Source organism: Nerophis lumbriciformis, linkage group LG04, assembly GCF_033978685.3.
Source record: "Nerophis lumbriciformis linkage group LG04, RoL_Nlum_v2.1, whole genome shotgun sequence".
In the NCBI taxonomy this organism is placed as follows: domain Eukaryota; kingdom Metazoa; phylum Chordata; class Actinopteri; order Syngnathiformes; family Syngnathidae; genus Nerophis; species Nerophis lumbriciformis.
This window is the reverse complement of record NC_084551.2, coordinates 40875113-40903108: the sequence shown is the minus strand read 5'-3', so window position 1 is coordinate 40903108 and position 27996 is coordinate 40875113. Positions and strand designations below refer to the sequence as shown.

Genomic DNA, 27996 nt, shown 5'->3' with positions numbered 1-27996 from the left:
AGCAAAAAGTGATGCAATTGTCATGAAGGTTTATTTGGCTTGTAGTCATGATACTGATTATTACAAAAGGGTTCACTTTGTTTCTTAGCCTATTGCGGCATCACTTTCAATTGAAAGGAAAAAAACAAACTTTGTTGAACAATTCAGTGTAACATAAACTAGCATATAGTTATTTATATACAGTATATATGTATATGGTATATTGAGATGTATTGATAGCAGTGCATTGGTATTTGGCATTATGTAAACATTTGTAATATACATACTTCTTCATGCGCTAAAGCTTCCAATATAATAGGTGGATGTGGAAGAAAACACATGAAATGTGCTCCACAACACCTTGCTACTTAAGGGCCACACTCAAAAGATACGTTATGTTGAAATATTATGAGAACAAAGCAAATATTTTGTTTAATGCACGCTAATAAAGTTGTGACATTACTCAATATGTATATATTTTGTAAGAAGTAAGTACTATTAGGAGAAACAACTTTTCATTTTGTGGTATTTGTGACAATAAAAAACATGTATTAAAAACATATGTGTGTGTGTATGTGTATGTATATATATACGTATATATACTGTATATATATATATGAATATACACACACACACACTCACACACACACACACACGCTCACGCACACACACATGCAGAACTATATACTTTATTAGTGTATGTTATTATAAGGAAAAGTTTCATCGACCTAGACAAAATTGTAATATTCCATAAGAAAGTAGTTATTTTCTTATGTACATAAAGTTGTAACTCTAAAGAAATTAAGTTATAATCTTACCAGGATGAGAATTATCGTGAAATATTTTAGGAACATTTTCTGATTTTACAAGAATGGTCATATTACCAAAAAAAATGTATTTCAAGAGAAAAAAGTTGAAATTAATGTCTCTCAATAATATTGTAAAATATGAGAAAAACGTTTCACCCAAAAAATGTATACTGTGAGAATTTTTTTTTTTTTTTTTTTTTAACATAAGTTAAGATGTGATATTTTAAATGGATGAAATGGTAATAATAAAAGGTGGGAGGTCGTCATTTTAAGAGAAGAACATTGTTATATTAAAGTTAATATATTAAAATATGTCATTTCAAGAGAATAGAGTTGTCATATTAAAGGGAAATAGTTATAATTTTTTTTTATCTTAGGTGGATAACATTTTTGTTAATGGAAAAAAGCTGTTTCACCAGAAAAATATTGTACTATGAGAAAACAATATTTTGTGTGATGTGGTATTTTCATTAAAACATTTGACAAAATGGTTATATTAAGAAGGGGACAATTTGTATGTTCAAGAAAATAACATTGAAATTTTACAAAAATAATACTGGAAAATTATGAAAAAAATGTGTTTTAAAAGAATAAACAAAGCTGTAATTTCACGACAAAGTGGTAATAATTACTGTTCGTGATACCAGGACAAAAGGGTCATTATAAGAGAATATTTTTTGTTGTTTATGTTAAGAAAAAAGTACACCTTTGTGGTAATTAGGTAACATTGTATGTAAACATATTTTACCAGACAAACAACATACTGTTGGATAGGATTTGACAAAAATAAATACAAAATATTAAATTACTTGAATAAACATGAAATCTGCTTGTTGAAATGACAACTTTTCTTCATAATATTACAACTTTGTTCCCCAGGTCAATGAATTTTATTTTCTTCTTTTCAGTGTGGCCCTAAAAGTCTAATAAGTCCTATGTCGACGCACGCACGCACGCACGCACGCACGCACGCACGCACGCACGCACGCACGCACGCACGCACGCACGCACGCACGCACGCACGCACGCACGCACGCACACACGCACGCACACACACACACACACACACACACACACACACACACACACACACAAAAACAGGCACGCACACACACTTTCTCTCTTCACGGAGAAGCTTGAACAGTGTTTACTACAAGAACATTCGTGACTACTTTGGCTATCAAATATATAATAGTGATTATTATAATATTAATGTAACATGAAAAACATCTATAAAGCTTTTTGTGCAATAAAAGACAAATAATTGGTACAAAATATAGTAGTGTCTGTTTTTGCGAACATAAATAGGACTACTTTGAAAAGGCTAACGATACACAATATTTGGACCAGGTGTGAGTCTTTAGAGCAGACTCAGGTCCAGGTACTGTCCTGCAGGTTTGCTCACCAGGGCGGGGAGGGACACCACAGGTGGGTCGCCTCCGCCCGATTGGCCAATCAGGCTGCTACTCAGGAGGGAGACCGGCTCCACAGCAGTCTGGAAAAAAGGAAAGAGGATTAAGTTGGCGTAGAATTGAATAGTAATAATGTTTGGTTGAAGTACGCCTGCACGCATCTTCGCCATCTATCAGCGGCCAAAACTACACTCGGGACCTTTACGTTGCATTCAAGTCCTTAGTTTGACTCAAGACCCAACAAAGTTCTGTACTATTTGGAATTCAAGGGTAGTAGTAAAGAAAGTGCAAATTCCAAAATGTCACCACACAACTTTCTAACCAGACTTCAGCTCAATCAGCACCTAAAGCACAAGTGTCAAACCTAAGGCGGGGGCCACATCTGTCATTTTTTTCAATATAAAGTACTTGATCTTTTCTTACTAAAAGCATTCTTTAAGTACTGCCTGCATTTGCATATAGAGTACCGGGAGAGAGAAAACCCACGCAGAACATGCAAACTCCACACAGAAACACCCAAAGCCTGGGAACCCAACCCAGGACCTTCTCATTGTAAGGCACGAGCACTAAACACTGAACCACCGTGCTGGCCCCGTAAAAAACGTGGTACCATTTTCCTATTTACAGTAATATGCTGTAAAAAAAATTATACGAAGAAATTCTGGTGACTGAGCTGCCAGTCTACAGTTTGTTTTTAACAGGGTACGTAAGAAAATATATAATGATCAAATGCATAGGCAATTGTGTAATAAATGACATGAGGTCAATCCTTATGTATTTGTGGCAAAGTTGGGGTTACTGGTTCAATCCCCACCTTCTACCATCCTAGTCACGTCCGTTGTGTCCTTGAGCAAGACACTTCACCCTTGCTCCTGATGGGCCTGGTTAGTGCCGTGCATGGCAGCTCCCACCATCAGTGTGTGAATGTGTGTGTGTGAATGGGTGAATGTGGAAATAGTGTCAAAGCGCTTTGAGTTCCTTTAAAAAAAAAGGTAGAAAAGCGCTATACAAGTACAACCCATTTACCATTTACCATTTTATATTCATATATTAGTCACACTTACGAATAGCCCTCCGGGGGCATCCATAACTGCGATGTGGCCCTCAATGAAAACGAGTTTGTGTGTCTCTTGTCATGTTACAACAAAAATGTTGCATTTTTCAAAGCGGTGCACACGCGTTTGTCCTGGCTCTTGTACATTTTTGTCAAAAATCATTAAATGAGCCACATTCCCAGTTTGGATCATCATAATCCTCACTCTTCAAGTAAAACAAAAAAGGTGGAAGCAAATGACCATCTTGCTGAGAATTGAATTTCAAGTTGACCAAATTCTCGGCTTATGGCCACAATCTTTTACTGCACAAGTGAGATGCATGATTTGTAATTTAGCACAAACTTTTACCAACTCAGAGTTGACGCAGCAGCTCAGCAAGTCAGTAGCTACATAAGCTATATACCTCTCGGTGATCAAGGTGCCGTGTTACTAAAAGTAGTTCCGCGCTGTTAGCTCTTATAATAACAAATACTTGGTGAATATGCAGGTCACGACATGCAAATGAATAATTAGACGTTTTTGGATGTATTTAGAGGGCTTTTTAGGCAACATTAAGGACTACCATTAGCTGCATTGTTCGCCACCTCTTGCTAGCGTGTATTTACAATTTAGAATACATTAAAAAAATGAAAGATATAAGTGTTCTTGTCTCACATAAGGATTGTGAATGATGTGCAAAGTTCCCCTTCAAAGTCCTTATTACTACAACATGCCTGCTTAAGTCGACATCAACAAACATGGTGGATTGCTTGTGTCGAATTTAGTGAAGTAAATGAGCAAGCAAGGCTTGGGGATTATACCAATGAGACCCGCATGTGTCGACAACAGTCAGTCTGAGGGGCGTCGACATAAATGGTCGACTGTCCACTAAAAAGTAATTTAACTGAAACACTGGTTTTCATGGGAATTTATATGAATTTTCCAGTTCCAATTCCAGTTTCGATTTTGCCTAACGATTCAGTTCCTTATCGGTTCTCTTATCCTTCTCTGGATTAACATCAATTGTGTTTAGTTTAGAGGTAACATGACCTCACAAAGCGGCACAAACATAGAAAAAAAAAACTTTTGAAAATAATTCTGTAGAATGAGTTTCACCCACATAATGGAAATGACTCAGTGAAAATGTGGTTGCAGGAAAAGACGCAACTTTTCTTCCGCTACATCTGAACAATCACCTCTTGAAAATCAGGAGCACTGTGGCAAACGGGTTTAAGCTTTTGACCACAAACTTATTCACTGCTTGTCTATATGTACGTGTACTCGCCTGCCGCAGTGAAATGGAAGCCAGCGGCAGACATGAACTGGAGCGAACACTGCCCGCCTCTGAGCCAGAATCTGTCTCCCCTTTCGCTTATCTAAATGAGAAAGCATTCATTTCCATTTAAAAAATAACAGCGCGAACATGATGGGCGGTGAGTTAGTACCTGTTGTAGATGACATGCTAGCATTCCTGCTGCTAGGATGAGATCGGCGAAGTTCAAAAACGGCACATTCATTTATAGTTATTGTATACTGTATGCTCAAATGTTTCAGCATATTGTTTCTATGTCCTCCTCTTGATGAAATCACAATCTTGCAATTATTTCAAGTAGCACTGTTGCAATTTTTTCTTGTAAAATGTAGTCAACAGTGTCATTTTGCTGTCTGATATCACTACCGGTACACATGTTGTTAAATGACATAAAACCCATCTACTGGTATCGCTGAGGGAATTGTTTAAAAATAGGCAAGCGATTCCAAGGAACTGATACACTGGGAACCGGTTCTGAACAAGAACCGATTTTCGATTCCCATCTCTATCCCTATGGTGACCAATAGAAGCAGTCCCAGACGGTGACTAAACCCACCCCAACTCCAATCCTTAACCACACCTGCCTCAGAATTCTTTAGAGCACGGCCAAAATAAAGTTTTAGTCGAGTCAAGAACATGCCCATATGGCTGTGCAAGAGAGGGTGGTTAAAATAAACACAGGTACTACCCTAAAAGGACATATAGACTGCAACAAAGTTAGATGTGTTCTCATTGTGGGTGTCAACTTGGGCCCCTTCAACACAAGTTGAAGCAAGCAGAAGAGAGCGAGAGTCTCGCAGCAAGGGAGACTAGACAGGACCAACTAGTTTGAGAGCCTCCAAGGCAAACGCTGACAATACACGCCCTCAACACCAAAATACTTCTTTTGGCACACTTCTTGTGTGAAAACTGCACACATCCACAATCTCACCTGATATCCCTGCATTGCGTTAATGAGGTCCTTGCTGCTGTAGGTCAGACCCGGCATGCGCACCAACCCCCCAGGGGCTGGGAGGGCAGAGGGGGAGGGGAAGAAACCTACAGTTGTGGGAGAGCCAGGTGGGCTGGAGGAACAAAAACCAAACAAATCAAGACAGGTAGTTATGATGGAAATCTACAGTAGACTTAAAAGCGTACATGTTAATCAGCTCGTTAGCACACAAGGAATATTCTCAGTGAGAACATGGAAGTCAGCCAGGTGTGTGTGCTTCTAATACCATAAAGTTCTGTTATTAACAACCTTTGTCCCAGAGACTCACCTTGCAAAGACAAGTCAAGTCAGGCGACACCCCCTCTCTTTTGCTACACTATCTGGTTTCCACAGAGGTCATCTATAAAGCGAGAGCTAACTGAGTTGGCAGGACTTAAAGACTGGCTCAATTCTATCAAACTTGCAAGTGTACTCGTGCAATGACAATAAAGATCCATCCATCCACCGATCAATCCAAATGAGAAAGCGAATGCACTCAATCATGAAAATGATTAATAAATCCGTTCAAGTGTCGCTTAGCGGAGGAATGGCGCAATTCTTCAAATCGTGTCCAACTGCTTTTATGTACTCAATTGCAGAGAGGAAGCCTCCGTACAAATTATGGCAGTCAAAATAGCGAGTTAACTCATGTGATCAATCACAAAAAATGGTCACATTATGCATGATACAGGCAGATTAAAACACATTTTATTTTGCACCTTCACCTTAACCGTGGGTGGTTATCTGAAAGGCAGGGCAGGTTTTCATAATACATCTGACTTGTGTAATTTTGGCCTTCAAAATACATGCTCACTATGTTTCCATGCACTAAATTAGTCTGATTTCTCAAATTGTTTTTATTTTTTTTATCTACACACTTACGTGTCCAAATGCATGCACACTCTCAAATGCGACTATTGGTGATACGCCATGTGCCTCTCGTACACTGTGGGGGGGTTCGCTTATTTCATTTTAGTGCGGATAACTGAATTACTTTTCCAGTTGACCCATGACGAAACACTAGGATTTGCGGATCCTTACAACTTGTTTTAACTGATGGCCGTTGTAATATTGGCACAGATTTCAAATATTACAATAATAATACCTAATTAGAGATGTCCGATAATGACTTTTTTGCCGATATCCGATATTCCGATATTGTCCAACTCTTAATTACCGATTCCGATATCAACCGATACCGATATATACGGTCGTGGAATTAACACATTATTATGCCTAATTTTGTTGTGATGCCCCGCTGGATGTGCCAACATGGCACTGCCATATTTATTATTGAAGTCACAAAGTGCATTATTTTTTTTAAACATGCCTCAAAACAGCAGCTTGGAATTTAGGACATGCTCTCCCTGAGATAATCCTGATACCCACTACAACTATGGGAAATACTATACTTTGACTTTCACAAAGTGCATTATTTTTTATTTGGGACTGACTGGGAGACGCAACTGCTCTGTACTTCCCCCTACGTCCGTGTTTTGCTGGATATGTACCGCTCCGTACAGCGGCGTTTTAAAAAGTAATTAATTTTACTTTTTGAAACCGATACCGATAATTTCCGATATTACATTTTAAAGCATTTATCGGCCGATATTATCGGACATCTCTAATAATAATGAATTAGATTAGTCTCTAATGGCTATGCTGATGTTAAATAGCAGACAGCATCAAGAAATTATCTTTGATTGTGCAGCGGACGTGACACTTCTACCAAGAATGTATCGGGTCAGATGCAAAGAAAGGCAACGGAAGAGTTTTTTCGAAGGAATTTTCAGGAAAAAATCATGGAAACAAAACTTTTGAATGCCTCAAAGTTAATTCAAAAAGCTCTGTGGATTGATGGAAGGAGTTTTAAATCCGAAGGAAAAGACAGTTTGTGCCCCGACTGATAATGTTCCAGAGGAAGGTTGCTATTGTTCTGGACTATCTTGCCCGTTGTCCATCCATCCATCCATCCATCTTCTACCGCTTGTCACTCTCGGGGTTGCAGGGGTGGCTGGAGCCTATCCTAACTGCATTCAGGCGAAGGGCGGGGTACACCCTGGACAAGTCGCCACCTCCTCGCAGGGCCAACACAAATAGACAACATTCACACTCACATTCACTTTTCGCCTTTAATATACCTGCTTCATTTACTTTGATCTCATTCGTATTTTATCCGGGAGTCCGAATTAAGCTGGCATTTCACATTTCCTTAACTACCTTCTTGAATAAATCTCTGTTTCTTTTTTTCTACCATCGATGCACTTCAAAATGTTCTGTTCTTTTAATTTGTGAAGCAACCAAACAGTCTCCTCTTAATTACAATTGTTGCTGTTTTTATTGAATGGTATCTGCGTCCGGGTTGTATCCCGTGCGTTGATACTGGCGCATGCACAATACAAAGGGTCCTCTCCTGCCGCAAACCCCGCCTCGAGACATCTGTTTGTCCGACTTTTCAAAAACCGAACACGATCGAATTAAGGTGTTTCCATGGGCTGTAGGAGGCCAAACTGACACAATTTAGTGCATGGACACGTACTGAATCTTGAAACTTTAGATACACATGTTTAACACATTTAAAATAAATGAAGTGCATTCAATTAAAACATTTTAAACAAGTTCTTCTACGACAATCTTGACAATAAAATCGCATTTGTGTCCAAATAATAAATTGATTTAAAGGTAATTTAAATTATCCAAGCCGAATAACCTGAACAATCAAATTTAAAAGTATGATTAATCAGACTAAACATGTAATCTCCTGACAATTACTTGTGTTTGGGCGTAGCTCATCATTGTTAGGTGTATTCTTTCTGTGAATTTGCACTTGCCCCGCGTCTGTGAGACAATGCTGCTGTGCTTACTTCAATAAATGTTTTTCATACAGGAGATATGTTATTATGGTTATATGGTGTTACTTTATTTTAAACAATTACAATATCACACATCACATTTGTTCTGTTTCTCATTACAGCATGTCCAAAATGAATAGAAGGAAGCAAAGCTTATTTATTCCTACCCCTTTTTGTATCATAGCAATTACTAACACATTTGTTTGTATTCAATCAGTAACACATCATTGAATAAATAAATAAATAGACAAATAAGTAAGTCATTATTAAATACATAAATAACAATACTCAAAGTTCTCATATATAAATAGTTAAGTAATTTATTGTTCACTGTATGAGTTGAATAAGATTTTTTTTAATAAGGTTTAAGATGTTTATCAGGATTCTTCTTCTTTGTATTTGAGTTTGAACAGTTACTTAAATTGGATCAAATTAGAACATTGTTTGTAAATCCATTCCATAATTTAATCCCACACACTGATATGCTAAAGGTTTTAAGTGTTGCACGTGCATACAAATGTTTAAAATTACATTTTTCTCTAAGACTATATTTCTCTTCTTTTGTTGAGAAGAATTGTTGTACATTTTTGGGTAGCAGGTTATAGTTTGCTTTGTGCATAATTTTAGCTGTTTGTAAATGCACCAAATCATTGAATTTTAATATTTTTAATTCAATAGAGGGTTTGAATGTTCTCTATATCCAACTTTATGTATTAATTGAACTGATCTTTTTTGTAACACGGTTAGTGAATGAAGTGTATTTTTGTAATTATTTGTAATATTTCGACACAATAACTAAAATATGGTAACACAATATAGATTTCATAATATATATTCTACAGTATGTAAAAAAACAAACACCATTAAAAAAAAACGCCAACAGACATTAAAATGCATCAATTACATTTGTTTTAATCAACCCCTTAGGTCAACCAGCATGCAACTATAAAATTATAAAAGAGAATTGCTGAATAGACAAAATGTCTAATATTTTAATTTTTGACAGTCCAAATATGTTGATGCACACGGACAACGGAGGATTCTCTGTCCATTGTGTGTCTTTGCAGCACGAGCACCTACTTTTTCACAGCCGTGTGCGTAACTGTCATTTAGCACATACTTTTCAGACGTGCTAAATAAATCGCAAAATAGTGCTCGCAGTATTTATAAATCACATTGTGCGTGCTGTATAATACATTTGCATCTTCTCTTCCCACTATTTTGGGCGTTTTAATAAATAGCACATATTATGCATATTCATAAAGACAGAAACGCAAAACGGATTGCGCTCCTAGTCCTAAATCTGCTTAATTACCAGACGCAATCTGTTGCTCACATCTTCAGTAGATCAGCTTTGTAGGTACCATTAAATTTGCACGTGACCGACGGCGGGTCCTTGGGGCCCAACGGGGTTCGAACGCAGAAGTCTCAGGGCCTCGGGGCGGGCCGCGCGCGGCACAGGCGGGTCCCAACGGTGTCGCGCGGTGTGGGGGTTAACGCAGAAGTCTCAGGGCCTCGGTGCGGGTTTCGACCCACCCCATGGCGCTCGCCTTTCGGAACCATAACCGGCATCCGCTTCCGAGCGGTGGGTTTCTGGCACCCAACTCGCCTCCCTCCCATGGAGAGAGGTGGGGGGTTTAATGTAACCCAGATGCAACCCTTTAATAAATCAGGCCCTCTTTTCTTACTAAATGTATGCATTATTTCCATTTTGACAATAAAAATACAAGTAGTGTATGCAGTTGCATAACTTTTAAACTTTATTATCTAATAATGTAACAAATATCATATTATGATATTTTGCAAAAAATGTTTGTTAAAATAAAAATAAATACTTTATATCTGCTTGAATTTGTATTTCAAAGCAAGTTATCCATCAAATTGTACACAGCTCAGTTGCCAGAAGTTTGCTGTCAAAATACAAACAAACAGTGGTACCATTTTTTCATTTCAGTAATACAGCTTAAAAATAACCACTGATTTTACGGTGAAAGAACTGGCAGCTCAATTAACAAAAATTTACCACTAAAAACAGTGGTGCCATTTTCCGTTTAAAGCAGAGATGTCAAACTAATTTTCATTGGAGGGCCACATCGCAGGTATGGCTGCCCTCAGAGGTCCCCTTGTAACAGTAAATATATACGGTATATATATATAAATAAAATAGTATAATTGCCTCATGATATTACTACACAATTGTCCTATGCATTTATGGTATGTATTTATGTCATGACAGGTCAGACTTTGTACAGTGGTTTACCTGTGATAAGGGTCATTTTTGTTTCAGTGATCCTTCCTTGCTTTTTTTTGTTTTACCACTTCCTGCTGTGAGCACTAATTGAACAACCCGGGGTCACCATTTAAAGATGTTTTAGTGTTTAAAAAATTGAAAAATTATCAACAGAGTTTATATAAATACATACCCCATTCATCCAAATGAATCACTATGTCTGTTTCAGTCACTATGTTATTTAGTCACTACAGTAATTACACCTTGTGTTCACATCCACAGGAACCACATGGGTTAGCCTACTCTATACAATATTTACAACCTTACTAGTGTTCACTTCACAGCCACAGATGATTCATCGAGTTATTTACATTTACACATTACTTTGGTTTATTCACACTTTGGCATTTTTGCTTTTATGGCTCTGACATATAGCCTTCCTGGCAAATTTCTGAGCAGCTTGCATTTTCCTTTTTGTTTCTGCTTTCGTGGATTCTGCCTTGGATTTTACAGCCAATTTCTGTCTCTTTGACTCCCTCTCCATTTCTAACTTCTCCAAATTCAAAAATCATAAAGAGTACAAACAATGTTTATTCTATTATAGGGTTGTACGGTATACCGGTACTAATAATGCATCGCAGTACTAATCAATTGAAATCGGTACTATACCACCTTTGAAAAGTACCGGTACCGCTCTTTCATCTGAGTGCCGCTTTGCGGCGGGGACTACAGAGTTGAGGCGCATGATGTTGAGTGTGTCAAAACGCACACACAAAGTGCATACAAGTAATAACATCATGGAGAGGAAAAATGGCAAAAAACTACAATTCTACTGGTTAATAAAGAGGGTGCGTGAAGCGCAATAGGGAGGTTTTTCTGCTTCAAAACTAGCAATAAAGGTGACGCTTTAAACAGGGAGGCACCGTGTTGCAAGTACCGGTACTGTTTTACACCTTTCCTGCTTGTCGGCTCCCAGACTGTGGTCGAGGAGAGCAGGGGAGACCTTTCACTTCACAATGGGTCCGTAATTCTCCGCTCTTTGGTTGGAATGACGAGGCCGTCGATTAGTTACAAATTGGTGACTTTATTTATAATTTCAACAGGGCACAACCAGACACCCACCATGCTATTGACACTCCTGCACATGCTAGCGCTACCTCTCCTAACTTGCCCACTCACTTACTGAAGTCACTCACCCCTAATACTACCATTCTTAAAGGAGATCACACACACATACGCTACTCTCACAACAACTGCTTTAAAACACGCCTCGCCAAATGTGGCGATTAGTATTACCACTTTTGCTTCAAACTTAGGTAAACATTTAAATAATGAATATTCCGATCTGCACAAGGAGTTATAAAAAGCGACAGGTAATAATGTAGTTGTTACACCTGTCCTGCCGGACTCCAGACTGTAGTCGAGGAGCATAGGGAAGGCGTTCCCTTCAGGGACGATGCCATTTTGATGCCTTTTAATTTATATTTTGACCTTGTGAAATTGTTCTTTGACTGTGAGTGTTTAATGTAGTGTAAGATATTCTGTTAAAATAAAGCAAATATTGAAATTTTTCGTAGTTCCCTTTATTTGGAAAATTATCAAAAAGTATCGGTATACATTATGGTACCGGTACTAAATTATTGGTATCGGGACAACCCTATTCTATTAGCTAACTTCCTTTATCTGAATAGCCATTTGTGATTTATAACATGAAATAACAAATATTTTGCAGTCATGTTGTTTATGTTTCAAAATGATTCAACTATTCAATGTCTAAATATAAACAGTAGCAATAATGAACTAAATGTCAGCTACTGTCCTGTTCTAAAACAGCAATGATAATGAAATGTAGCATTTACACAGGCTATCCTGTAGCAAAAGTCATCACATGTCTGCCACAATCATGTGTGTTGTTAAATGTGTATTCCAAGTCTTCCATGTCGAGAGCAGTTTTGATTTGGGCTTACATGGTAAACAACTAAAATGAATGTTTTGGCCATAGTTTTACCCAGACGCATACATTTGCCCAAATGTGACCAAGTAGACGCATTGTGGGCTTCCTGGACGTCGTCTACATCGCTAAAAGAAAAATCTAAAGAAGAGAATCCCTTTTTTTTATATATATATATATATATAAATCGCCCGCTTGAATATTCCCTCTTCTCTTCTCCGACTCTCTCGTCGTCATTTAGGATGTGCGTGTCTGTTGTGATTTCCCTTCCTGGTTCGATGACCCGCCCCATCTTGCCTCTGATTGGCCAATCCGGAATGTTTTGCCCTAATCTTAACCAATCGTGACTCATCATAGTAAACCAACCAAGAAATCATGGATTTTCTTATACGTAAACCAACCAATAATCATTGATTTTTCCCGTATATGTTGTCCCCTGCCCGTGGAGTTGCGCTTATCTTTTTTCTCTTTCTCTTCTCCCTCTCTCTTCTTTTGTAGCATGTAGCTTAGCTAATCGTTACATGGGTCTAAAAAATAGCTAAACTCCGGAACTCGATACTTGTTTAAAAAGTAGCGAAGCTACTGGGAAATGTAGTTGAGCTACGTATTTAATAATTTTTAGTGGAAAACCGTAGTTTTTACCACTGCAGCCGTAAACCAGAATGGATTATCAAAAACCATACTCATCACGGGAAAACCGAAGTTGTTGGCAGGTATGGCAAAGAGACAGATTAAGATTTTCACACACATTGTCGGTCGGAAAAAACTAAGAAAAACAGAAAATATTTATTAATATCCTTGTTTCTGTAAAAAAAAAAAAATACATCTTTACCTGCACACCATCTCCTGTCTCAGCATCTCTAGGTACTAATACCACAACGATATGAGATTGTAACAATATGCAATTGCATCCAATATAATTGCATATTGTTGGGCGGCGTGGCTCGATTGGTAGGGCAGCCGTGCCAGCAACTTGAGGGTTCCAGGTTTGATCCCTGCTTTCGCCATCTTAGTCACTGCCATTGTGTCCTTGGGCAAGATATTTTACCCACCTGCTCCTAGTGCCACACTCACTGGTTTAAATGTAACTTAGATAATGGGTTTCACTATGTAAAAACCACTGTACATTTTATGGTAAAATTCTGGCAACGAAGCTGACAGTTTTTTTACTCGCATATTCTACAGATTTGGGTTTTTTTTTACAGTGTGTGAAAAGAAAAAAATCAAATGCGTGGGCAATTGTGTATTTATATTCATATATTATTTACTGTTACAAGGGGCAGCCATAACTGCAAAGTGGTCCTCAATGAAAAGGATTTTGACATCCCCATTATAGACGACGCACCCGGCAGTTCATGAATACACCTAATAGAGACACTTTGCGAGTGTTTACCTTGGATAATAGGCGGTGTAGTTCATGTAAAGCTGCGCTGACGAGGGGTAGTAGGCATGCCCTGGGTGTAGGGGGCGAGGGGCGAGCAACACCTGACCAAGGGGAGGGTAGAGGGCTGCAGCAGCTTCAGTAGGCAGCACAGGTGGCGTGGGGGTGAAGGAGTAGGACGGTGGAGATAGACCTGAAAACAAGGGAGAAAGAGACAAAAGACTTCAATGAACAGAGAGGCATGATTGTGCTCATAGATTAGAGAGGAGGCACTCGTGCATGTTTGCAAACAATGAGCACCATTTCTTTGCACCTGATGTACAATAAGTGCTGAATGCTTACAGAATGGGTAGCACATTGTGATGGTGATGATGATGATAAAGCCAGCTTGGTCTTTTCTCTACTTAGTGCAGTAGGTGATCATTGTTTGCATGTATGGACACCTGCTTTATTTGTGAGAGTTTTTTGTTGTTGATGTCAATGTCTTTCACAAATAAGGAATATGATTTTGTGTGATTATATAGAACAGCAACTCCCTACAGTATTTGGGATTTATTGCCTGTTATAAAAGTGAGGACTTGTCCCATCATGACCCCATTTTTCCTGCTCACTAGTGTAATAATTAACACACATTGTCATGTATATGATCAACTGTATATTTGGGCCAGTTGAGAATGAGTGTAAAAAAACAGCTCATTGTGTATGACACTAAGCTCCGCCCACCTTCCCTGAATTGATTAGACTCAGACAATAGGCACACGCCTAAGATGTGCCGCTCCACCAAAGCTGAACCCAAGACCAAGATTAACTGGTCAGACTGGAGCCAGTTTGCCACATTTTTAACTCCTACTCATTTCGATGGACACTTTAAACATAACTGTAAAAAGTGACAGTGAGTGTTAAAAACATGCTTCCTAACTGACAGATTAACATGAGAAAGACTGTGTCATGCATGCAAGACTAGCCAATGAATCACACTCATTTATCAAGAGGCACCACACAAAGACAAACGTACGGTTCTCTCACACACACACACACACACACACACACACACACACACACACACACACACACACACACACACACACACACACACACAGTTCTGAATTTCCTGGTTAGACCAGTGTGTCTAGATTGGTGAAAACCCAGCAACCCTGCCTCCAATGACAGGAGCCCACATACCCTGCAGGCCCGAAGCACCCCCAGCTCCCAGCAGCACTTACGTCTGGACTTACATGGCGGCGGGCTGAGCCCTGTCCCACTCCTGTTCCTGGTGTGTGTGTGTGTGTGCGTGTGTGAGAGCGAGCCTCCCATCAGCACTAGGCCCATCTCCTCGACGCTGCAGGGAAACACCTCCACATAGCGGCTGTTGGGCCCGCGTTGGCAGGACATGACGTGCTTGTGGAGATGATGAGAGGCCAAAAGTGCTCTTTCTGGGGATATCATCTGGATGAAGCAGTCACCTGATGGACGCCCCTGAAAACACGCACTCTTTTAAAAAACAACCAATCACACATTGGGCTGTGCAGTTTGTGCACATACCTGCTGATTAAGGACCATGTGCACGCCTTGCGGCCTGATGTCCTGGGTGAACTCGCCCAGGAAAGTGAGGATGTCCTCGATGCTCGCCGTGTAGGGCAACCCTCGCAGCCTCAGGCAGTCCCTCACGCTGACAGGAGGGGGCAGGAGAGACACGGGGGGCAACACTGATAGCAAGGGGGCAGGGGCTACGGGGATTAGGGGGGCAGACAAGTACCGGTTCAACACCTACAAAACAAAATGTTACAATTATGCCACTGTATGTCTCCCTTAAACTACAATGACATCTGCCAAGTACCCATTGGACTTACTGAGAAACTCCTTTTTATGACACTTTGCCAATGATATTGATCGCATAGCAATAAAATGACAATAACTATTAAAAAGATTTGGCGCAACATGTTTGTTCTTGCTCAATAAACATGTTAGAACACACCTAGTCTACCAGAGAATAAGAAGACACAACACAGCAATTCCTCATTATGCAGCAATCATGTTCACAATGTGAAACGTGCATTCACGAACCCCAGAATTGTGAGTATCAACATGACAACACAAGCAAGTTGTTGTTGTTTTTTTTACACATTCTGTGTTCTGTTGATAGTTGCCGGTTTTGTTGTAATAATTTGTTGTGGATTTGATTTCTTAGTCATTGTCACACAATTCCATAATAATAAAACTGCATTGTTTTAACAAAAAATTGTATACCTTCCATTTTTAAAATACCCTTTCGGGCACTGTTTAAGCATCGGCCCCATTTCAAAAGGTACATATTTAGTACAAGTATCGGTAAAATGTAAACAATACCCATTCCTAATTACATATGCGTTTGTCTGTATTTTAGCACTTCCTAGCTCACATAGGACGACGTTTGACAACTACGCCGTACCATTTTTTTTAATTTTTGGGGCAAGAGGGGTACAGTTTGATCATGACTCAACTGACTAAAAATGAAAACCACGTTAGTTAGCGAGCTACTTCTTTGTTCATGGAGAGTAAATATTAGTTTTAGACACACAGGACTCTACCATTTGCATATTGTGACTTAAAGAGCAAAAAGAGAAAATCCATTACTCTGATAAAAGTGGAAACTATTCCAACAATATAAAACACATTTATCTAGCTGCATTTTATCAAGATATGCACCAAGATGGGTAATTTCTTCATAAAATGTCAAGAAATTTGAGTAGTTTTTGCCTACACAAAACTTTTTTACTCTTATTGTAAGGGCTCAGGCGAGCATTGTGGTTCAAGAAAGTAGCTGGCTTGTGGCCAACAGGACATCAGTTTGTTTGCATTTGTAGAGGCCAGCAATTAAAGTGTACAGCCACAGAAGAAGGTGCCTACATACAATATATATGTACAGGTTGTAAGCTTATCAGTTTTTGGAAGTTGAATATCCTTGTTATCATTATGCAAGCAGGGAAGGTGCAAGAAATCCACAAAGAATGAAGAGAGTACAAAGGTGTAGCTACTACAATTACAGGGTGGCGGCACACTAAAGGTAAACCATCTCCACCCTTAATCTTACTTTCCAGCAAATGACTGAGGAGGAAAAAAATATCACACAATCGGCTGTGCACCCATGCAGTTCTCACTTGTCCCATCATTTATCCGTCTTTTGAATAAGAGAAAAAACTTAAGACTATAAGAAATAGTATTGTACCTGTTGGACCTCTGCTGCTGTACTCTTAAACAGCTCAATATATCTTCTCCCAAGGATCTCCTTGTGTTTCCTGAGTCCACACAGTGCATGTTCCTCACAGGCGAACAAGACAAAGGCGTCACCTGTGGGACGACCGTCTGGGTAGCGTACAAATAGGATGCCTTCCTTCCCTCCGCTGACAGGACACGTGTCTTTGAGTGCGTCTGGCGGCGAAAAGAAGGCGAGCACCTGCTCGTGCGTGGCCGTAAAAGGAAGCCCTCGCATCCTCACTATGATCTGGTCCTCCCGGGACAGGAACATGGCTACTTCGTTGGACGTACCTGGCACAGCAGACACAACATTTTTAATTTGACAATGATGTTATTCTGATCTAACATAGAGAAACGACACCCAAAAGCCATTTGGCTGAAAAACATTGTTAGCAATAATTATAAAAGAAAAGAAGAGTGGACTACATGGCTGCTACCATCAAAGACGCTCTTGATTTAGTCCAAGCTTATTTTCGGTAGAAAGATGAAAATGCAACCGCTATTGGAAATTAAGATACATCCTCGAGGGCAGGGATGTCCAAAGTGCTACTCAGGTACATTTTTGGACTGCAGCTCGGCATGGAACATTGTAAAAATCTAATTCATTCATTATTAATTAGATACATTATTAGATATCATACACAAATCTGCTTTGTCGCCTCAACACTAAACAAATATATGATTTTTTCTTTATATAGCTTAGCATATACAGGCAGTCCTCGTATTCCAACATTTCGTAATAATGTACGATCTCACATAAATGATTAATACTGGACAAAAAGAAAAACAAATAGTTACAGTGCATCTGGAAAGTAAAATGGTAAATTGATTATACTTGTGTAGCGCTTTTCTACCTGCAAAGTGCTCAAAGCGCTTTGACACTATTTTCACATTCACCCATTCATAGACAAAGTCACACATTGATGGCGGGAGCTGCCATGCAAGGCCCTAACCATGGCCCTCGGGAGCAAGGTTGAAGCCCAAGAACACAACAGACGTGACTAGAATGGCAGAAACTGGGATCAAACCAGGAACCCTGAAGTTGCTGGCACAGTTTTCACAGCTTTTTTTCCACATTTTGTTATGTTACAGCCTTAATCCAATATGGAATACTTTCATTGTTGTCCTCAAATCCACAATTTTGTCCACAGTACCCATAATGATAATGTGAAAAGTTATTATTTTTTATTTTGCAAATGTATTAAAATAAAAAATAAAAAGTCACATGTGCATACTGGTTAGTATTCAAAGTATTTGCTCAATACTTTGATGCACATTTGGCAGCATCTACAGTCTCAAGGCTTTTTGAATACAATACCACAAGCTTGGCACACCTATATTTGGGCAGTTTCGCTCATTCCTCTTTGCAGCCCCTCTAAAACTCCAGAAATTTTGGTCCATGATGTATCTGTGCATTGCTGAATTCATCTTTCATTCTATCCTGACCAGTCTACCAGTCTGCTGCTGAAAAACATCCCCACAGCATGATGCTGCCACCACAATGCTTCACTGTAGGCATGGTATTGGTCTGGAGATGAGCGGTCCCTGGTTTCATCCATACACGACACCTGGCATCAGACCAGAGAATGTTGTTTCTCACGGTCTCAGATTCTTTCAGGTGCATTTTGGCAAGCTTTTTTTTATTAAGAAATGGCTTTTGTCTGGCCACTATACTGATTGGTTGTCCTTCTGGAAGATTTTCCTCTCTCCACAGAGGAATGCTATAGCTTTGACTGAGTGATCATCGAGTTCTTGGTTACATTCCTGACTTGACTAAGATGAATGCAGCAATGTACAGAGATATCCTGGATGAAAACCAATGCTCCCCATCCAATCTGATGGATCTTGAGAGGGGCTGCAAAGAGGAATGGGCAAAATTGCCCATACATAGGTGTGCCAAGCTTGTGGCATCATATTTAAAAATACGTAAGGTTGTAATTGCTACCATAAGTACATCAACAAATTAGTGAGCAAAGGCTGTGAATAGTTATGGACATATATAATTAATTTGCAAATTAAAAAAACAACCCTTTTCACATTGTCATTATAGTGCATTGTGTGTAGAATATTGAGGACATAAATGAATGTATTACATTTTGGAATAAGGCTGTAACATAAAATGTGGAAAAAGTGAAGCACTGAATACTTTCAAGGTGCACTGTATGTGCACATGGCAGAAGAACACAGTCACTGGAGCGTTGCTACACTCAGGACGGACAAAACCACTGTTCTTTTAAATGCACTTTTTTACCATTAGTATGTCTCCTAAGCAAAAGGCAGACTCTTCTGGTTGCAGTGCATCAAAAAAAAGGAAAGTAAAATGAAATTAGACAACAAAAAGGCTCAGTAGGAGAAACAGACACAGGGCTGCAAATGTCGCAACCATCATCAAGGATAAAGGTGGTATCTTTGAATATGTGAAATTATCTGCCTTTTATGAAATGAACAGCGACAACTGAGCAGTGTAGCGATGTCATTGTTGGGACTCCATCCTCCAAATAAGCCTGTCGCTCACTCCCTTGCAACGACCCAACCATTGTGAAGGAGAATCACATGGGTAAAAGGAATTATATTATTTTTTATTATTTTATTTCATTTTTGTGTTCAATATCTTTATTACAATATTTGATGTCCTTTATGTATTCTGCATTGTGTAAGTGACTTAGGTGTTGATTCATGTATAAGTTACGACTTACACACCATCAGTTTTTCCTTGCCCTTATGTGGGCTCTGTACCTGATGCAAATGAAGTTTTTGCATGTACTTTCACCATGAAGGCACTAATTTACCCCACATTCATGTCATCATGAATGGCCTTTCTTCTGGGCATTTTAAAAGATGCTAGTAATAACTGCGAGTGTGCACTGGAATATTCCAGACGCAAGAAAATGCATATTGCAAGAAGCTTTGTATATAGGGGATAAAGCGTGTTAACAATATTTCTACTAAGTTTGGACACCCCTGGTCTATGGTAGAAGCAGCAGTTTTCTGCTTATTATGACACTGGCAGTTCAGAATAAGAACTGGTCAAAAAGTGTCCAGAATATGTACATTCCAAATTAACAAATCATAAAAAGGGTTGTCCTGATACCAATATGTTAGTACCGGTACCAAAATGTTTATCAATACTTTTTGATACTTTTCAAATTAAAGGGGACCACAAAAAATGTCATTATTGGCTTTATTTTAACAGAAAATCTTACAATACATTAAACACATGTTTTCTTATTGCACTCAAAGTCACCGCCGTAAGGCAGCATGTGGATGAAAAAAATGTACCAGTATTTTTGAAAGGCAGTTTAGTATCGTTGTTGATTCATTAGTACCGCGGAACTTTAATAGTACCGGTATACCGTACAACCCTATTCATCCATCCATCCATTTTCTACCGCTTATTCCCTTTGGGGTCACGGGGGGCGCTGGAGCCTATCTCAGCTACAATCGGGCGGAAGGCGGGGTACACCCTGGACAAGTCGCCACCTCATCGCAGGGCCAACACAGATAGACAGACAACATTCACACTCACATCCACACACTAGGGCCAATTTAGTGTTGCCAGTCAACCTATCCCCAGGTGCATGTCTTTGGAGGTGGGAGGAAGCCGGAGTACCCGGAGGGAACCCACGCAGTCACGGGGAGAACATGCAAACTATTCATGAATGATTTAATTCTTGACTTTCCTCACAAACAAATAAAAAAACAGTAAATTCAAACAGTGATAGGTCTTGGCATGCAAGTGCACACACAGAAAGACTTGTTCATCAGATTACGTAGCTAGTTCTTACCTCCGGCTATCTTCAGGAAGTCCTCTCCTGTTGCCTTGTAAACCTGCAATCAAAAGGCCGTGTTTTAGAATGACACTCAGCGGCATGGTTTTCTTGGGGTGTGTGGATCAAGTGACATATTGCTACCTCTATGTATCTGTTGCCCATATGATGCTTGTGTCTTTGCAGTGCCAGGTCTCGATGTTCTTCGCTGATGAAACGAACAAGAGCCTCGCCATTTCTCCTCCCCTGAGCGTTAAGACACAATGCCGCTCCTCCTCTATGACACACAAGTAAATACACAGTCAATACGCATTTTGACTAGCGGTGTCACGTCGATTGCCATCAACTAATTACAGACATATTTAGCATGTGATATTTTTTTATTTATTTAATCTAATGTTTAATCTCTAACATAGGCCTAGCGATAAATACTTTTTTTACTCCAGGAGCTTCTGTAGCTTCCGGCCTCCCCCTTAAAGTATTTTCCTTTGGGAAATTCACACAAACAGCACAACATGGCTAATGCTAGCGCCAACGAGAGCGAGACGTTTGTTCCAAAGAAAAGAAAAGTGTCGTCAGGGGTGTTGTTTTGTGGCAACAGGCGTGAAACAAATGACTGCACGCTGCAAAGTATTTTTTTTAAAGGAAGCAGCACAACAAACCTATTTGAATAGCATTAGAAACCAAAGCATCCAGCTGAGTGGGGGAAATGAAACTTTTTACAAGGCAAACAAAACTTAACAACAAACAGTTGTGTTAGTATGTGTTACATACTAAGCCAATAAAAAAGAAAAAGAAAAGAAAAAGAATATAGCTGATTTTGATTCTACAGGTCGCTAAAGATGTGGTGCCCAAACAGTGAAAAAGCCTGTTTTATCTACCAGTACTCATTAAAACTATAGAGACATCTCAATGCTACATTTTTATTTACAGAAATATTTTGTTCAAGACAGAAGTTTTGCCTCCGATAGGAAGCTCTAAATTAAATAACTGTCTTTGAATGTGAGTGTGAATGTTGTCTGTCTATCTGTGTTGGCCCTGCGATGAGGTGGCGACTTGTCCAGGGTGTACCCTGCCTTTCGCCCGAATGCACCCCCCGCGACCCCGAACGGGACAAGCGGTAGAAAATGGATGGATGGATGATTAGGACAATGCATATTAATCAACATATGAGCAAAAGCATCACAGTAAATATGCCAAAAATAGCTACAACAGCTAAATTTCATTAGTTTTTGTTTTTTTAAACAATTTCATACAAAGTTTAATTATACCTGTTCTAAAAAGAACTCTCTTTTAAAAAAATAATTTTGCTAACAGTAAATACTAGTTTAAAAAGTGAAGCTTGTTTTGTATTATCTCTACCATTTGTATTCATTGGTTTCTTTAAAAAATTGGGAAAATAAAAATCGGAGATTTTATTTTCAGGCCAACATTAATATTTCTGTATGCGAGTTGCCTTGCCATCATCTTGTGTTTGACGAGCAGTAGCAACACTGCTGCCATGCAGCACGCTGGATGAAATGAAAGCAAAACTCCTAAGTACATAATGAACAATAGGCTTTAAAACATGATTAATGTTGCACTTTGGTGTCCGTGTACGAGACAGCTGTGATTGACAGTCAATATCCGATCAAAGCCAACAATCCCTCCGATCCGTAGGAACATGTTTTACAAAGTTTACCTTGTAAATGTGACAAATATAGACCATTATTTGTTAAATGTTTTCTCTTAAACCACCATTGGTAAGATATGCTAACATTGAGGTTAATGTGTCTGCTTTATTTATTTTATGTTATTTGAAGCAGAGGAAAAGCAACAAGTTTAACATACAATCCACATCGCTCAGAAAAGAGTTCTTACTGTTTTTTGATGTGTTAACTTTAGGACTTCATATGGACATGTTTTATTTTAGTAAATGGCTAAGACAGCACATGTTCAAGTCTGTTAATAAAATTACTTTTTAATGTTACTTTTTTTGGTTATGTATTTATCTTTATAATGATGTAATATATGAAACACCTCAAGGGGAGAGCTTTTCTCCGCATATTTAAGTGACATTAAAAAAGACAGGACAGGACTTGACAGGACTAATTTTGACATGTAAAATGAACTCTTTGTGTTTATGGTCATGCACTAACTTGGCAATATTTAGTCCGCTGAAGAAGCGGGCGATGTCTTGGTCTGATGACTGCCACGGCAACCCTCTGGCTCTGATGACTGTGTTGTCGTTTACTTTCTCCATCTTACTGCTGCACACAAACAATAAAGTTCAGCTCTATGGGTGAATTTAGGGAGACAATAAAGAATATTGGACTGTACCAAACATGACTTACCAAGTACCTGTCTCAAACTTCTCATGAACTCTTTCCGGGTTAGAGAATGTATGACCTGCAATTACAAACTGCTTTTATAAATCTTACAATTACCAAAAACCAAGTACACCTACATTGAACACCTAATTAGCTAAACCAGCACAATATTATGACATCCAAACATTCTACTTTTATGAAGTTTTGAATGACACTGTCAGAAGGGTATTCAAGTAACAATATGTTTATCGATGTGCTTGCAGTTGAAGAACGTCACTGCGGGATTCTTAGAGGTCCTTCTTGGTTATTTATTGACATGAGCCAGACAAAATATTTAATTATATTAACGGCCATGCACTACACATTACCGACGGTAACAAATACATAGTTAAATAAATACTGATCTGACAGTGCTTATGAAATCCAAGCATTATCCTTTTTGTCAAGGCAACATTTTTATCATATACATAGTGTATTGTTTTTAAACAGACTGTACCTCATGTTGTAACCAGTCAGTGTCATTTAGATATGTGGACAGTGGACACAGACAATCCATATTTATTATCGTGATTAATTGGTTCTGAGCATGATTGTGGTAAATTAATATCCGTGAAGTAGGAATATTTATTGTACATTTTCATAGCTCGTGCATAGGAACACCTGTTAACGATCTTTTAACTATTTTTTTAACAATATGAAAGCCCTCTAGACATGAAGCAACACCCACATAGTCACCTTTGAACTTATTAGAGCCATTATAGGAGACATATATTGTAGTAACTTTAGGAGCCATTGTGCACATACAGCATTAGAGAGGCAACAGACTGAGTGCTTTCTGAGGCTGAGCCAATCAGTGGCCAAAATACTGAACAGCATACTCTGATTGGTTTGGGCTCATCTAGTGGCCAACACTGAAATTGATACCTAGTATCTCAAAAACATTTAGACCAGAGATACGCAAAATGCAGGCCACAAAAAGATGCAGAGAACTGAAAAACAGAGCAAAAAAACACAAAGTAAAGAGGAAAGGCTGAATGTTGATTCTAACAAGTTATAACAAAATGTTTTTGACTTGAAATGTTTATTTTCCCTTTTTACAAAAAACAACAACACAATTTATAATTATCATAGTGGCTCCACAGATGGTGATCAATCGCAGTAAATTACTTGCTTGCATAATTTACATTAACTTTAAAAAAATACCCAAATATTAGGACACAATAGCAACATCACTGTCAAAATGTCATACACAAACATTATTTTAAAATGTTTTACATCTATTTATTCATTTATATGCTCAAAACCAGGTAAGAGTATTATGACAGGGTCCTATCTCGGTGTATTTTGAAGCGAAATTTGCCAGCTAGCCCACCAGTTGGAGTTTCTTCACTCATCATTGCCTTTAATATGCATTGACCTGATCACTGATCGTACAGTAACTTGCACCGCCTTTCTGGTAACCATCCGCCGTTAAGGTAAAGGTGCGTTAAAAAAAATGGTGTGATTAATCGGCATTTATAATAATGCAATGATTTTCTTCATTTTTTTGTGAAAATGTCTATTGTGTCAATTGTTTAAAATACGTTGGCTCTAAATTTGACTGACAAATCCATTGTTCTCATAAAAGCTTGCAACTAGTTTGGTCTCATTGTGCACAATGAGGTGCAGCAATACTCACATAATGGCTCAGAAAGCAGAGTAAGTACGATGTTGCCCATAATCTGGACCTGTTGCACTCCTATTTCTGGAGGCAATGTGGCTGATGGCTCCATTGTAGCCGTTGGAGGTACTTCCACTGGTATACTTAAGGCTGAAGAGGATGCTCGGTCAAGGAAACGTAAGGATTAGGAAAAAATAAAAGTAAATAAACTGAAAAGGATAAGACAAAAGTGACGAAATGGTTTCCTTGTTCGAGTGGGTGTGTGCCATGTTAGTCAAACACTTTTACTGCTCAGCAAGGTGCTGATCCTTTGCATTTCAAAACTTTTAATTCATGACGCTCATTTTTAGCATGATGACAAGCGGTAGTGTCAGATCACAACATGTCAAGGATACACTCTGCCATGGTGTATACATCCAAAGCCTTCAGGTTGGATGAGGGAAAGTGCGTCTTGAATGCTTTCCGAAGGTCGAAGAAGGAGTAAAAGCATTCTGGGATCAGGACGTTCTAGAAGGGGGAAACATATTTTGAGACTGTGAACAAGCGTCTCATAAACTGCTTCTTTTATTTATGGCACATCGAAGCTGTGTTTTTTTCAAGACGTGGGAAAATGGCAGCGGTGTGTGCTCAGAATTTGGTATGTGCATGGGTGTGTTCTGCTCTGATCATCAAGTGTGCATGAGCAAATTCAACCAGGAACACACACGTGTAAGCAAGCAAGACGTTACTGCAGCAGTTAAAGTGAGCGAGTGCACATCCTGCCTAGCTGTGAGGGGCGTGCACACAACCAGCCTGCTCACCTTGCTTGCGGCCTCGGGGTGAATGACTTGACGGATGTGAAGCTGCCCGTCTGTACATAAACACACTGACGTGCCTGCACCTGCGCTGTTCACTTCGTTTGTCAGCTGGAGATGGAACTGCAAAGATGCACGTTTTAAAACGAAACAAGAAGACAGTTCAGATGCAAATAATATTGACTGCACTCATTATTACCATGTTTAGGGCAGTTTCCAGGCTCTTTGCGTTAGAGAGGCAATCCGCTCCGGAGTCATTTTCTTCTACTTCTTCCTCTGCGATTTCCGTCACCCCATCCTCGGGTTCTTTTGGCTCAGTCGAGTCTGACGCTTCAGGCTTAATCACCAGCTCATTCACCTTGCCCAACTTTAGAAAAAAAATAAAAATAAACACGTGTAGCTACAGATTTATTGCTAATTAGCTGTAACAAGGCCATTTATGGTGATGGTGTTAGTGTATTCCGGATATGCATACAATTACAAAATGACACATTACATATTTACAGTTTCTCATTAAAGCATGTCCAAAAAGGAGTAAGAAGAAGCATAGCTTATTTAATCCTACCCCTTTTCATATCATAGCAATTACTAACACATTTGATACAATTTATTATGCGACACAACAATGAATAAACAAATAAACCAGTAAATAAAGAAATAGATAAATGAGTAAGTAAATAATAAATAATAAACAGTTTCTTAAAGTGGATCATATAAATACTTTGTTTGACTTTTTGCATAATCCATTGAATGATGTAATTACACACACTGCTATGCTAAAGATCTTAAGTGTGGTACGTGTGTACAAATGTTTTAAATCTGCTTTTTCTCTAGGGTTATACATCTCCTCTATTGTTGGGAAGAAGTGTTGGACATTTTTGGGTAGCAGGATATAATTTGTTTTGTGCAAATGCACCAGATAATTAAATTTCAATATTTTTGATTCAATAAAAATAGGGATTTAATGTTCTTGAAAGCCAACGTTATGCATTATACTAACTGATCTTTTTTGCAACAAAGTTAGAGAATGAAGTGTAGTTTTGTAGCTATTTTCCCGTATTACTACACAATAACTCAGGTATGGTAACACTAGCGAGCAATAGAAAATATGCAATATTTATCATCAGGCAAATACGTACAGAAACTACAATTTGTGTAGCTGATCTGTGATAATTAATCTACTTAGTCTAATCTGAATCCTAATGGTTTTATTCATGGCAAATAACTGCAATATATACATGTGTTATAACATAGAAAAGGAAAATATTATACATTTTTCTCACTATAAAGCCCAAGTATACTGTATGTATACAGTAATATACTTGATACATCACCATTTGGAATATTTTTACAAGAGTTTATTAGTAGACTTTAAAAGGTTTTGACACATCATCTCATTCAAAGACATGAGAGAGTGGGTCATAACTTTTATCTGTGTATATTCATATAGACACAGTGTTCACAATTGTGGGCATCTCTTAACATAACATGCACAAAATGTAATGCTAGGACCTAAATACGTATTATCCCACAGAATTGATTGATTGATTGAAACGTGTATTAGTAGAGTGCACAGTAGTACATATTCCGTACAACTGACCACTAAATGGTAACACCCGAATAAGTTTTTCAACTTGTTTAAGTCGGGGTCCACGTTAATCAATTCATGGTAAGCGATTAAAACATGTATTTGAATAGAAAACAAAGCACATTTGGCATATTATCTCATGCTAATATATTACTTCGTCCACAAAACGAAGCCAAATTACTAGCTTAGTTACGAAGGCAATTTGAAAAGTTGACTTGTAATCATTAATTTACATTAACGTTGAATATTAATGTAAAAAGACGTGAATTGTTAAAAAATGCTCTACCTTTTTGTTATTTACATCCACCTGCTGCCACACCAAGCGCACCAGTTCCTTCTCGTCGGAGCCCAGCAGCTCTCCACTGGCGCCAGATGTGGCGACGCACAGCACCACCAGGTAGTCTACCTGCGCCGTCATTTGAGGAACACAGAAAGGTCTAAAATACTACACCAAACTCGACGGGAGCAGCTACGTCCGCACTTTAATGCTCGAGGAAACGAACACCTGTGGCACCTGGGCGCATAGGTGAGCTCCGTGGGCCCAGAAGTTGTCAACGTGGCGCTGTGTTTTATTTAGGTGAAGACTCGCGCAGCCACCATCGCGTAGTAATAATGGCTGAAGGTTGGTCGTTTTTGTTACCTGTGGGGTCACGTGACTCCCTACCTGCCGCCTCCTTGCCCTTTGTCAGGTGGCCTCATGTGCATGTTAGGACT

The 27996-nt window shown here is 38.9% G+C and overlaps 1 protein-coding gene across 2 annotated transcripts; it reads right to left on the bottom strand.

Moving 5' to 3' along the window:
- Positions 1–9: 9 nt before the first annotated feature.
- Positions 10–27867, bottom strand: esrp1 (epithelial splicing regulatory protein 1). Of its 2 annotated transcripts, none has more exons than XM_061955126.1 (15): positions 27569–27867; positions 25894–26061; positions 25701–25817; positions 25296–25407; positions 24919–25050; positions 23265–23319; positions 23070–23180; positions 21076–21208; positions 20950–20992; positions 17136–17455; positions 15473–15697; positions 15154–15406; positions 13943–14123; positions 5478–5610; positions 10–2283 (listed from the first exon to the last, which is right to left on the bottom strand). In XM_061955126.1, the coding sequence occupies exons 1-15, from the start codon at positions 27698–27700 to the stop codon at positions 2149–2151; spliced, it is 2250 nt and encodes a 749-aa protein (XP_061811110.1). In that variant the 5' UTR covers positions 27701–27867; the 3' UTR covers positions 10–2148. The 2 variants fall into 2 exon arrangements, with proteins under 2 accessions (XP_061811110.1, XP_061811117.1); XM_061955133.1 differs by having other exon boundaries at positions 15166–15406.
- Positions 27868–27996: the final 129 nt, after the last annotated feature.

Coding starts and splice junctions, on each gene's coding strand:
- esrp1 (XM_061955126.1), bottom strand. CDS start 27,700: ATGACGGCGCAGGTAGACTACCTGGTGGTGCTGTGCGTCGCCACATCT. Junction 23,181..23,264: donor AAGTTTGAGACAGGTACTTG/GTAAGTCATGTT, acceptor GTTTGTGTGCAG/CAGTAAGATGGAGAAAGTAA. Junction 5,611..13,942: donor TACACCGCCTATTATCCAAG/GTAAACACTCGC, acceptor TTGTTCCTCCAG/CCCACCTGGCTCTCCCACAA.